Source organism: Sarcophilus harrisii, chromosome 2 (genome assembly GCF_902635505.1).
Source record: "Sarcophilus harrisii chromosome 2, mSarHar1.11, whole genome shotgun sequence".
Classification (NCBI taxonomy): domain Eukaryota; kingdom Metazoa; phylum Chordata; class Mammalia; order Dasyuromorphia; family Dasyuridae; genus Sarcophilus; species Sarcophilus harrisii.
This window is the reverse complement of record NC_045427.1, coordinates 547,240,918-547,254,488: the sequence shown is the minus strand read 5'-3', so window position 1 is coordinate 547,254,488 and position 13,571 is coordinate 547,240,918. Positions and strand designations below refer to the sequence as shown.

The window sequence follows — 13,571 nt, the reverse complement described above, 5'->3', positions numbered from 1 at the left end:
GCCACTGTACAATAATTATTCCCATTGGCTTGGCTGTGGGTCTCCTCTTTCTCTTTCTCTTGCCTCCTACCAGGGTCATACCAGCCTAGTGCTGCAAAACTTAGTCTCCTGATCTTCCTGAGCTAAACTACTTTTGCTGAATAAGACAAACACAGAAGCATGTAACTAGAGGGCTTTTCCTATCTCAGCAGAGCCTCTGCTAAGTCATTGTGAATGAAGATGGGCTCTGGAAGGCATTAATATTCTTCTGGTCCAGCTTAGCAAGGTGATTGAGGCTCCTTTCGACCACTGTCAGCTATAGGGCTATTGGAATTACATATTTTTATGCAAGTAATGTAGTTTGATGGGCCTGTTGAATAACTTCAATTCTCTGAAATCTCCACCAGTAGAAATTAATTTCTTCACTATCTTCCTTTGAAAAACATAAATATCTCTTGCAGTTTTAGCACTTTAGAATCAATAAGATAGGAAGTAACTTAATAAGGTCCTGAGGGAATGGCACAACACATTGCTAATTTTTTAATGGGATGGAGGTGAGAACGGGAAGGGAAAGTTATCCATTAGGACTGTAAGAATCTGTAGAATGTCAAGTGACAGACCACACAAAATCATTGAGCAAGAATGGGAATAGAGGGAAAGATTACCAGCCAAAGGGACAAAGAAAATAAGTTTTGTCTGTTCCATAATTTTGAATGGAGAGTTGGTCACTGTGGACAGTGACTAGCTACTGAAGAGCCAGGGATTTGGGCCCTTGGAGTTTTCATTGGTAGGAAGCAGAAGACTGAGATATAAGTAGGAATATAAAAGCTGGGTGTGCTGCCTCTCTTGAACAGCACTTTTGTGATTCCCAGAAAAAGGTGCTCAACTGAGTTTATCAGAGGGGCAAAAGTACCCTGGGAGTCAGGGGGTTAACAGAAGAGAATTTATATAAACTGAGATTAGGCAATTTGATATAAAATGATATGCCAGATGTGTATGTATGTAGTAGATCTGGGTGCCAAAAATCTTTAAGGGGAAACTTTCCAAGAATCCTGCTGTAATAGAACCTATGAACTCTGAGTGTTGTCCCCTGCCCAAGTCATTATGGAGAATGAGGAAGTCTTCATCACAGGGATTTTATTCTATTAATCACAAAGCACAACTTCACAGAAATCCATTCTCTGGGGTTTGGAAACTTGTATCAGAACTAGGAAGGATGTTAGTGATTATCAAGTCCCTTTCCCTCATTTGAAAAAAGCAGAAGCAAAGGCCCAGAAGATAGCTTTTCTATGGCCAAGATTTAAGGTCAGTTCCTCTTACTCCCAATTCACTCAGCCTTACTGAGTACCTAAATCCAGAGATACTAGGTTACAAAGATAGTGAGGACCACAGATAGGTAAGAGCCACTGAAGTGCCACATCTCACAAATTAAGTCTCTACTAGAGTTTCGGGAAATGGGACTCTGCCTAAAGAGGATGGTCCATGGGCTTCATAACAGGTTCAGTTACATGTCAAGTCTAATCTGGAAGCCAGAACCATTTTGGTTGGAATGACATATTAATCTAGGAAAATGTAGGCTCCTGGAGATGGTAGTTGAAGATGGTCCAGCAGTAAAATGGACATATGAACTGAACGCTCATTGAGGGCAGCGAATGATTGCTCTATTTCTTTTCTGCTCTCTTATCTAGTTCCAGACTTGTTCTATAATAGTAGGTGCTCAGTAAATGTGTGACTAATATGGCTGACTAGGGGAAGATTGATGCTGGGTGAACCAGCTTAGAAGGAATCTGTTCTCTTTCTGGCAAACACCGCCGACATACTTTTAACAATGCCTCGGATCCCAATACCTCTCCGGGCTGGCAGTCGAGCCTGCCAAAAGTGTTGGGCTAGCCCCTGGAACACCATCAGGGCTCCGTGGGAGGCCTCGGCCACAGACACCTCATAGAAATCACAGTTCAGGGTGAGAGCCAGAAGCCGCCCTTCCTCAATGGAAACTGCCCGGTGGTGGCCCAGGTCCCGCTTATTCCCCACAATGACAATAGGCACTTTCTCAGGGCTCTGGCCCTCCTTGGCCACCTTAATGAACTCCACTTTGGTAGGAAGGATGTGGAAACTGGCCCTATCGCAGATGCTATAGACCAAGATGAAGCCATCCGCCCACTGGATCCTCTTCTCTTCTGTGGCATGCTGGTCGGTCTGACCCTGAGAGAGGGAGGAAAAGAAGGGAAGGGTGAGTCTGCAGGGCGGATCTGTGACCCCAGGGAAGTCCAGGTTCCTTCCTCTTTCTCTCAGTCCTGGCCAAGAGCAGGTGGGGGACTCTAACCCTTTGTTTCCCGACCTGGGGCAGCTAGGTGAAGCGGTGGATAGAGGACTGGGCTTGGAGTTGGGAAGCCTCATCTTCATGAATTCAAATACAATTTTGGACACTGGATTTGTGATTCTTGCCAAGTTTGCCTCGGTTTTCTCATCTGGAAATGGTAAACTACTCCAGTCTCTTTGCCAACAAAATGGGGTTGCAGAGTCAAACATGATGGAAGCCACTGAACAACAACCCTGACTATGTATATGCAAAAATCAGGAAACTGAGAATATCAATCTATTTTCTAATAAACACTATCCCCTTTCCCAAGACCCAGGTTACAAAACCTTCTGCAAGAGTGCTCCCCTACTCTTCCTTTTTCCTTATCGCCCTCCAGGGCAAGAGCCATTCCTTTATAATTGTCTCCCATTTACAACTTACTCTCCTACATAGTTACATAACATGCATAGTTATTAGCATGCTGTCTCCCCCATCATAACATGAACTCTTAGGGATCTTCTTTTTCCCTTTATATACCTAATACTTAGCACAGTGCCTAGCATGTAGTAAAAGCTTAATAAATGCTTGTTGATTGGCAGAATTCTAGAGTAGAAAGGAATCTTAGATGTCATGTAATCCAAAATACTAGGGTGAGAAAGAACCTTTAAATTCACCTAATCCAAGTTCCTCATCTTGCAGATGGGGAAACAGAGAAAATAAATGTCTTGTCCAAGTAGTATCAGAGACTGGTTCAGAAACACTGCATTATGTGGACTTCAAAATTAGGAGCTGGCAGAATCTCTGGGGAGAAAACCTGCTCTGAATGTATCCATGTATCCACATGGCTCCTTATGAGACGAAACTGGGGCTGGAGGTATTATGGCATAATAATTGACATTTTTTAAAGTGCTTTAAGGTTTGTAAAACATTTTACATACATTTTCTCATTTAAGCCCCAGGACTATATGATATACTAGATACTACAAAGAGACTATTATCCCCATTTTAGAGAAGGGGAAATATCCTTAATGAGACTCAATGATTTGTCCATGGTTACTGAGCTATCAAATGTCAGAAAGAAAATTTGGGCCCACAGTCTTGACTCCCGTGCACTAGGCAGGATCTCTAGGCTTAAGACACCCCTCTGTGTGGTGGATGCAACAGGCCTGTCTGATGCTCTCACTGTTTTGTATCCTAGGGTCCAAGATGAAACCTTGTTGTCCCCTCATTCTACCAAGGAAGTACTGACTCCTCCTTGTCAGGGTATACTCACATGGGAACTAGGGAAGTCCCAGATGTGGAAGAGAATTTTCCTGCCCTCCACATCCAAGCTTCGGCTGTAAATTGATTCTGTGCCAGAGAAAAAAGGAGATAATGTTTTTCAATCTTGGAAAACTTATCAAACCCTCTTTCCTTTATCTTCTTTCCATTATCTACTTATCCCTACCACACAGATTCCAAGTTATCTCCAGTTTTGCCATCATCATACCAAGAGTAGAGAGGAGAATGTAAGCATGGAGAGAACACCAGATTTGGATACTGTAGGTTCAGAGGAAACAACATTCTCCACAATACAGTTTTTATTGTCTCCAGTAAAATGTAAGCTCCTGTCTTTGTACCCCTACTAGCACTTCATAAATTCATGTTGTTCTATTCAGAGCTACAAAAATAATCTTCTGGCATCATCAATGATGGTAAATCTTTGTTCTTTGAGATGATTTTGTTTTTGGAAACAGCCAAAAATCACTTGGAGCCTGAATAATGTGGTGAACAACCTGCCAAGTTAAACCAAGGTGTGTCTATAAAGTAAGGAGATCCATGCATATGTTTTGAAAATAAATTTTAATAAAAAATAAAATAAATAAAAATTTTTAAAGACTAAACAAAGAAAGAAAGTAAGGAAATAGCTAGGGGTTTCTACATTTTTTTTTCTAGAGATTCTAGAAGTGTTTAGTAGTTATACTATTGGGATGGGTCTACAGCTTCCCTCTCTAGAAATGACTCCAAGGCTCCAAGGGAGATAATACTCATTTGACTGTATCAGTTGTGCTGACCAATCTCATCACCTTACATTCATGTCTCTTTTCTCTTTTCCCTTCTGCCTCTCTGTCAAGTAAGCCTTTATAACACTGGCCTAGGATCGGTCACTAACCTACTGAAGAAGAGGAGTTCCTTCAGACCTATCCTTCAGATAGGTGACTCAAAGAAATGGCTCGAATCAGGTGATAGCATTGGTCATAAGACCAGGGTAGAGGCAGTAAAGAAGGGACAAGGGGGAACTGGCCAGCCAGGTATGACTGAGCATGCTGACATCAAATGAAATGGAGAAGGTTCATGTGTTTATAGAAATGTCAAGCACGGGTGTGCTGGATGGAAAAAAAAAACAAAACTTTAGTGCTATATGCCTGAGGCACCTGCCAGTCAAGAAAAATAAATGAGAGAATACTAATCATGAAGAAGAGTCTGAGCTGGAGTTAAAGAAGAGCAGGAAGCTGAAGCAGGAGAAATGGAGGTTTCCAGAGGAAGTGTGGAAGTTGGAGGAGGCTTCCTGAACTCACAGAGGGAAGGTGACAAAGTCCTGATGAAAGCCTCATCAGTCTCATTAGCAGCTCGATCCCCAGGAGGGTCATAATTAGGGCTGGACACAGGAGGCTGTGCCAATTATCACTTCTGTTACTTCCTCATCCAATTAACCAACAACTCCCATTCTGTTAAGTGGGCTGGGTTTTCTGTTCTGATCATGGAGGAAATATTCAGCAACATCTGCCCAGCAACAATCAGGACTCACCCAGATCCCCATATTCTCCAATGAATCGTCGGGTCAGAAAACGTACAGTCAGGGCTGCAAAGCAAAGGGAAAAAGAAGAGACCTCTGGTCAAGGAGAGAAGCCCATCCTGGGAGAACATAGCACCCATATTGCTTAGATCAGTGATTCTTAATGTAGTCCAGAGAATTCTGGAGGTCTCTGAAACTACAAATTCAAAATTAGTTTTTATTTCTAATATGGTAAATATTTATAAATATAACCCACACAAACAAAAACTCTGCATAGACCCTCAATAATTTTAATAGTATAAAGATGCTGAGAACAAAAGTTTGAGAACCACTGGCTTAGATGATCCCAGTTCACTCTGACCTAAGCACTGAGAGAGCTGCCTGTATAAATATACAGGTTTTGCTCGCAGAGAGGCACCTGTGGGTGCTGGCTGAACATTTGGTTCAAGTGAATATTAATGGTTGAGCCCTGGGCTGGACACATTGGCAGGTTTAGTTGGTCCAGGTGGCTGCTGTATTCCACTCCTCTGCCGGGGGTACTAACTAGACAGTCAATTTGTCAACAAGCTAATCTCACTCAATACCAAATGGCACTCAATCAAACTTCCCCTTCCCGTGCTCTGCCTCCAATATCCCTTCTCAGAGGCAGAAACGTGAGGATCTGGGGTAGGATGTGGGGTTCTCACCTGACTTCCCAACGTTTTCTGCTCCCATCACCAATACATTGGCTTCCATGGTAAGAATGGTGGGGTCAGGTATCTCAAACAAGGTCCTGCACTCCAGGGTAAAGCTGGCACTTCGGCGCAAGGGGAACCGGAGGACCATCGGGAGGGTCAGCCTTGCCCTTCTGCCCCGGCTGCTGAAGAGACTGAAATGCAGACTCTTTTCCTGGCCAGGACATAGGTAATCCACATGGGCCATACCATTTCTGGGGGTCAGGGGAGAAGCGAATAGGAAAGAGGGGGAGATCACATACAGAGTTCTTATTATTAGCAAAGATTCCCTTAGAATAGGGACATGGAGGCTACAGAAGATGCCCAGCAAGTATACAATTAGAGAGGGCAAACTTACCCACTAGGACCTTCCTCCACCCCCATGGAGCATACAATTTGTAATCCCAAAGATACTGAAGTCAGCTGGGAGAGGAGCGCCAGAGAAAAGAAGGGACGATGGACAAAGCCATCCTTAGGGTTTGCAGAACTGGCAGTGTCTCCAGTGACTTGTGTTTTGAGGGGAAGGGGACCTTGGGAGTGGAAAGGAACAGGATGTTGACATCTGCCCAGTATCCAGAGAGGCAGCTAGTGGGCAAGAACAAAGGACTGGGATTTTATTCACACATACATGCACACATTCACATCCATATATGTGTGTGTATACTTATTTAGCAATAACATCTACTTATCTACTCTCATTGAGGTAAACAGAACTATTCCTCTTCTCTTCTTGTCTCCCCAAATCCTTGTGACTTCTTTTCCTGTAATTAGCTCTTGATTTTCATATCTGATTGTTCATTGTGAGGATATAAAGATGAGGGCAGACTGACCCAAAGTACACTTCATCCTAGGCTCTGTCCAGCTACCCCGAGTCCATTAATTTTTTATTTGTCCAACCCAGCCCTGCTATCCATGCTGTCCATGTGGGTTATGAACAGATGAGGCTTTGGGATGGTATTAGTGTTTACTTCTAAGGAGGTGCTCGTTTTCTGTAGTCATTACAGGGTAGTGGGCTGAACATTCTTCTCCCTCTCCTCTTTTTATCATATAAAAAGAATATTTGGTTTGGAATCAGGGCACCTGAATTCAAGCTCTGCTAGTTATTACCTTTCTGTACCTACTTTAAGACTCTCTTCCCCACTCCAATCCATCCACCACAAGCTGCCAAAGAGGTTTCTCTAAAGGACAGTCTGATCATATCATATTCCTATTTATTAGCTCCCTATTATCTCTAGAATCTAATGTAAACCTGTCTATTTGGTATGTGAAGCTCGGTTCTATCTTTTCAGTCTTATTACTCCTCTTTATATACTATATGGTCTGGTTGAACTTACCTAAAAACTTAACCAGCCTCTTCATTTCACAGACACGGGAAACTGAGGCTCAGAATGGAATAGAATACTCCAAATGAGGTCTAACTAGGACAGAGTACAGTGGGACTATCATAATCCATATTATCCGTATAATCCCCTGCCAACACCCAAGATCATATTAAATGTTGGATACTAGGTATCCAGGTAGTATGATGAATAGAGTGCCAGCCCTGGCGTCAAGAGGACCTAAGTTCAAATCTGTCATCCAAAATTTACTAGCTGTGTAAGACCTTGAAAAATATTGGCTACCACATCACCCTGCTGACTCATTTTGACCTTGAAGTTCTTTTTCAAAACAGCAACTTTCTAACTAGACCTGTCGCATCTCAGTAGTCATAAAGTTGATTTCCCCCCCTGTAATCAAGTACAAGACATTTATTTTCTCTTGCCAAATTCAGCTCAATATTCTAGTCTATCAATATCCTTTTGGATCCTGATTCTGTCACCCAGGATGTTAGCTGTTTCTCCCAGCTTGGGTCATCTGCAAAGGTGATGAGCATGACTATAGATATCAGTATGCAAGTCATTGCATAATGACTCTATTTTTCCATTAGCAGCTCTGCTTGGTTTCTGCTCATCAGAACATCATGCCTCCTCTAAGATAAGCAGATCACCTGAAATCTCATAACCATGCAGATTAACTCAGTTTTTGATACTCAATGCCATCTGATTGGTAGAGCAAGAAACTCCCTGCTAAGCCTTCTGTAAAGGGAGCTCAGAATAATACAAGTAACTACATTTTCCATCAGTGACTCTGCTTGGTTCCCACTCCATGGAACATCTTGTCCTAGTACTAGGTACCCTCTAGTGGCCCCATTACTTTTCAGCTTACATTTCTGTTGTTTTATCCCATTAAATTGTAAACTCCTTGAAGCCAGAGACGGTTTTTCTCTCTCTCTTTTTAAAACTTGTTATCCTGAATGCTATGGCCCTGGAACATAGTAGGTGTTTAATAAATGTTTATTGAACTGAATTAATAAAATTAATAAAATGTTAAATAGCACAGGACCAGGAATAGATCCTTGAGGTATTTCACTGGAGACTTCCTGCTACACTGACAGTCATTAATAACTACTCTTTGATCAATTCTTTGGTCAACCACTTCTGAAAAGATCTCATTGTGCTATTGCCTAATTTATATTTTTCCATCTTCCCCATAAGAATAGTATACAAAAGTATTGCAAGAGTTTTTAGGGTGCTTATTAGCTACAGCCTGACCAAAGCAATATAGGATTCAGTCAGCTAGGGAAAATGCGATTTATTCACTCTAGAGTGAGACAAACACAAATGATGGACATTTGTGTATTATTTTTGAGGTGATGTGTATGTGTGTATATACCCTCATTTCTCTTTTTCTCTCTCATAATACACACACACACACACACACACACACACACACACTCATCAATTGATTGATTGAACAGGTCGTGGCATGTGAATGTGATGGAATATTATGGTCCTGAAGTATGAGTGTGGTGGGCAGAGAGAAACTGAAGCATTGATAAAATTCTTCCCTGGGGCAGGCAAGAAGAAGGCTCTAATGGAATTCAGTCTGGTTCCATGCCCACTCTCTGTGGAGGTAATCCAGTTAGAAATCCAAGTTATGTCAGGTTCCTGAGGCTAAATTTTTTCTATAAATATGCTGCACTCCTTTGGCACTCTGCCTCATGATGTCTTCTTTCCCCTTACCTCTTCCCCATACCTGATGGTGCTTCTCTCCTGACCCCACTTCTCCTTATAGCTAACTCCTCTTTTAGGGGGCTAAGTCCCTTTCAGGATTTAGCCTGCCAGCTAAGGGCATGCCCTAACCTCATGGGGTGCTCCCTTTTTCTCAGTAAAGGCAAGTTCCACTAAGAAACTCGCCCTTTCCATATAACCCCTTTCTTTTTCCTCCCAACTCAATTTCACATTTGCCATTCCTGGCATCTATTATATCCCTTCATTTTTTCTGTAACCTCTTCTCCTAAATATATCTACCCTTTGCCAAAGAGAATGATCAGTGTAAATTCTTCATATGAACCCTAACATTTGGTGCTAAACCTCAACCACATCAATATAACCTTTTATATCTAGGTCATGTATTCATTTGGAGCTTATCTTGGCAGAAGATATTGGGTTATCTGTTTAATTTAAATTTCTTCCATATTGCTGTCCAAATTGGCCGGTAATTTTTATCAGATAGTAAGTCGTTATTCCAGGAGCTGACATCTTTGTGTTTATTAAAAACTAGGCCACAAAATTTGTTTGCTGTGTTTTTAAGTTATGTTTCTAATGTGTCACTAATTGATCTACTTTTTAATCAGAACCAGATTGTTTTGAAAATCGCTGTTTTATATCATAGTTTGAGATTGGATATGATTAAGCCTTCTTCATTCCTACATTTTTGAAAATTTTTTTTTGCATTTAAGATTCTTGCTTAAGTGGATAGAGCATCGCTCCTGGAGTCAGGAGGACTGAGTGAGTTCAAAGCTGGCGTTAGGCATTTAATACTTACTAGCTGTGTGATTCTGGGCAAGTCACTTAATCCCAATTGCCAGAAAGAAAGAAAGAAAGAAAGGAAAGAAAGAAAGAAAGAAAGAAAGAAAGAAAGAAAGAAAGAAAGAAAGAAAGAAAGAAAGAAAGAAAGAAAGAAAGAAAGAAAGAAAGAAAGAAAGAAAGAAAAAAGAAAGAAAGAAAGAAAGAAAGAAAGAAAGAAAGAAAAAAGGAAGGAAGGAAGGAAAGAAGGAAGGAAGAAAGAAAAAAGGAAAGAAGGAAGGAAGAAAGATTCTTGATCTTCTGTGCCTTATTATGAGTTTTCTAGTTCTCTAAAGTTATTCTTTGGTAGATTGATTAGTATGGTTTTGAATAATTTCAATTAATTTGGGCAGTATTGACATTTTTATTATAGTGACTTAGCCTTACTTTTTCTTCAATTCTTCAAAGTAAGCCATTACTTTTTCTTCAATTATTTAAGGTTTTTTTAAAATTTCTACAAACAATAATTAGAAGTTGTATTTATGTAGTTCTTGTGTATATCTTGATGAATAGATTCTCAAGCATTTTATACATTCTGTAGTTATTTTGAATGAAATTTCTCTATTTTTCTTCCTGCTAGTTTTTAATTTATTGAGGATTAAAGAAAAGGCCTCTCCTTTCTTCTCCCTTTTGTATTACATAACTTTGGAAATTTACATAGGAACCTTCTCATTCTGTATTTTTGTTATTGAAAGCCTATTTAATTAGATTTGCAAACATCTGGCAAATATGTTCTTATATTCATTCTCTGTTTCTTGGCCTTGTTTGCACATTTTTGCCAGCTCTTGTTAAGTGTGCATCATCTTTGACCAAGAAGCTGCAAGGCAAAAATTCAAATCTTATTTTTGGACAGCACCATCCTAGCCAACTATCCCCAAAGCTAAGTATTCCCAAATTAATTTATCTCTTCTCTATCTTTGTTTTCAACGGATAATGGTGACAAAAGCAATTTGTATTTGTCCCCTTGATCCTCAGTTTCTTGCCCAAGACTTTTTAATCACTGACAACAATTTTTAGGTTCCTTCAGGAAGTGTTATTTGTGTCTATTGGAATCACCAGTAGTTGGTGATTGTCATCTGTTTTTATTAATCGTAAGTGGTTCTTTGCTATGTCTTGGTTGCATGGTCCAGGAATACAGTCAACCTATAAGGCTGACAGATTTTGAACAGAGGATGACTGACTACTGCTACTTTTCTTTTTCTTCCTCTGGCCCTTTCCAGATGATCTTGGCTCATAGCTTTTGTGGCTATTCTAGATTATTCTTTGGAGTACAGTGTTGAGGTTACAGAATGCAGTCACTCTTTCTCCATACAGGACCACCAAAATGATGGGGCTGCTACTGATTTCCAATCATTAAGTTCTGGGTAAAATCAGAGAAAAATAAACTAACCTCATCCTAACACCAAAATGATGGGATGATACCCCTGAAATATGTTGGTATCACAAGTTCTCTCTCTCTCTCTCTCTCTCTCTCTCTCTCTCTCTCTCTCTCTCTCTCTCTCTCAACTGAGGCAATTGAGGTTAACTTTCCCAGAGCTAGGAAGTATTAAGTGTCTGAGGCCAGATTTGACTCCTGGTCCTCCTGACTTCAGGGCTGATGTTCTATCCACTGCACCAACTAACTGCACCATCACAGGTTATCTCAAAAGAATTTGTAGACTTACATATCCTCCAAATAAAGGGACAAAGATTTTTATTATGCTACTAAAAATGGGTTCAGTCCATTGGGTCTTTAGCAAGGAAATCAGGGGAAAGACAAGTTCCCTAGCAGAGCTGCTATTAAGGTATGGCAAATGGGGGATTATGGGGCTGACCTTAAAAGGAGTTAGGGTCCTAATAGATTTAGTTATTCTGACAGTTAGCAAGGGGGTTAACCCCAAAAAGGAGTTAGAGGGAGGGGGATTATACCATTGACTGGTAGGCTAACCTAAAAAAGATTTAGTATCCTAAAAAAAAGTTAGTGAGGGAATTATAATAGAATAGATCTTTTTTAAAATTATATTTCCCCTTTCCCTAGACAGCAAACAATCCAATATAGGTTAAATTTGTGCAGTTCTTCTGAACATATTTCCATATTTATCATGTTGCACAAGAAAAATTAGATCAAAAAGGAAAAAAATGAGAAGAAAAAAAGAAGCCAGCAAACAGCAACAATAAAAAAGGTGAAAATATTATGTATTAAGTATTTTACAAATATTATCTCATTTGATCCTCACAGTAACCCTATAAATTGGCATATGCTATTTTGATACTCATTTTATAGTTGAAGAAATTGAGGCAGATTGAAATCATGATTTGCCTAGGATCACACAACTAGTGTCTGAGGTCAATGTTGAACTCAGGTCTTGACTTCAGATCCAGGAGCTATATCCACTGTGCCACTTAGATATATTCAACATTCTTTTTCCTCTTCAGAAAGACATTCAAATATATTTTTAAGTTTTCTTTGTACAAATGTCCTTTTCTTTCTCTTTCTCTGGTTTTCTCTAAGAATCACCTCAAGGACCATCTTCCGCATGAGAGTTGCTTGAATATAGGCTTGTTGTCCCCCTGTCAGAATGTACCCACCTTGAGGGCAAGGACTCTTTTGCTTTTGGAATACCTAAAACATAATAGGCATTTAATAATCACTTGTTGATCGATTGCTCTGTAAAAGACTGGATTAACTCGGGTCCTTTAAGCTCCAGAATACTAACTTAGGTTTTTCTTCGACCTTTTTTTAGGGGCTGTTTTCTCTTGGATCCAGGAATAGCACCCTCCTTTACATGTCTTTAAGCAAAGTGCGGCTATCTGTTCAAGCCTCTGTTCCCACCTTCTGAGGTAGGGGTTATTATTAAAAAGTTAAAAAGCTGAGGAAATTGGGAGTCTAAAAGAAGTGTTTGGTTTAAGATCAATGGCAAGTGTCTGAAGCTTCATATGAATCATTTATTCCTGATTTCAAGCCGGTCCCTTTATTCATTATACCATGTTTGCTATTATTATGGACAGCACCAACTAACATTTTTTTAACCCCTAGTTTTTCATGCCATCGTGCTTCTTATAGATACCAAGAATACAAAGGTCTGGGAAAGGCTTTATAAGTAACCATCCCCCTGTTGTTGTCTGACTGTGTGGTTTTTGACATGTTATGGGAACACTGCGGACGAATTTCCCGAGTAGAGACTTGTGGAAAGTGGTTGTGGAAAATGCAGAGCTGAAAATAACCGGGCAGCCAGGAGGCATTGCCCTACTCTGGAATATCGGGATTCCAACCGGAACCCACCCTCTCCCCAGTTACTTGCATTTTTAGGCTCATGAAAATACGAATGTTTCTGAGGCCCCGTTAGTGCGGAATGCTCACACACAGAAGGGGTAGTGAGATGAGGGACGGCAGACGTCCTTCAGGGGTGCTAGGCAGAGGTACTGGGGAGTGCGTGTGATCCGAAGCTGACAAGAGTAGTTTCAGTGCCTCGTAAGACCGCTCTCCTTTAGGGTTGCCAGGTCCTTTCCATTTTCACTCTCTCGAGTCCTCTTCCACATTCTTTCCCTACATCTTCCTTGGAAGTTGCTTAGAAGAGTGGACAGGTCGCGGGATATATGGTCACAAGACCTGGGTCCTAGTCCTGGCTCTGCTAAGTTGCTAGCTGTATGATCTTCCACAGATCACTTTTGGGGCCCCAGCTTCCTCTTCCACAGTTAGGTCAATTGTCTTATTCTTCCATCCTTTTTAGATTCCCCCATACCCTGCCTCTGTTCTCCAGTTCGGTCTCTGCTCCCCACAAAATGTGGCTTCCTCAATGTGGCCCCTGAATCCCTGCGCAGAGCCAGCTCCCGCCTCTGCATTCTCCTCCCTTTCTCTCCACTGTGGGCTGGGCCGAGGGATGGAGGGAAGGGGGGCGGGATTTTTTTTTAGGGTGAGGGGGACGGGATGACGGCAT

The 13,571-nt window shown here is 41.0% G+C and overlaps 1 protein-coding gene across 1 annotated transcript; it reads right to left on the bottom strand.

Annotated features, from left to right (window-relative positions):
* Window positions 1-1,520: 1,520 nt before the first annotated feature.
* Window positions 1,521-5,879, bottom strand: LOC100930649 (ras-related and estrogen-regulated growth inhibitor-like protein). The gene is made up of 4 exons (XM_012542408.2): window positions 5,741-5,879; window positions 5,067-5,120; window positions 3,552-3,628; window positions 1,521-2,181 (listed from the first exon to the last, which is right to left on the bottom strand). Exons 1-4 carry the CDS (start codon window positions 5,877-5,879, stop codon window positions 1,756-1,758), a joined length of 696 nt encoding a protein of 231 aa, XP_012397862.1. The 3' UTR covers window positions 1,521-1,755.
* Between the last annotated feature and the right edge of the window lie 7,692 nt (window positions 5,880-13,571).

Excerpts from the sequence above, each read along its gene's own strand:
- LOC100930649 (XM_012542408.2), bottom strand. The coding sequence starts at position 5,879 with ATGGTCCTCCGGTTCCCCTTGCGCCGAAGTGCCAGCTTTACCCTGGAG. Across the intron at positions 5,121-5,740 it reads AGAAAACGTTGGGAAGTCAG|CCCTGACTGTACGTTTTCTG; the intron begins GTGAGAACCCCA and ends TTTGCTTTGCAG. Across the intron at positions 2,182-3,551 it reads GGGACTTCCCTAGTTCCCAT|GGTCAGACCGACCAGCATGC; the intron begins GTGAGTATACCC and ends TCCCTCTCTCAG.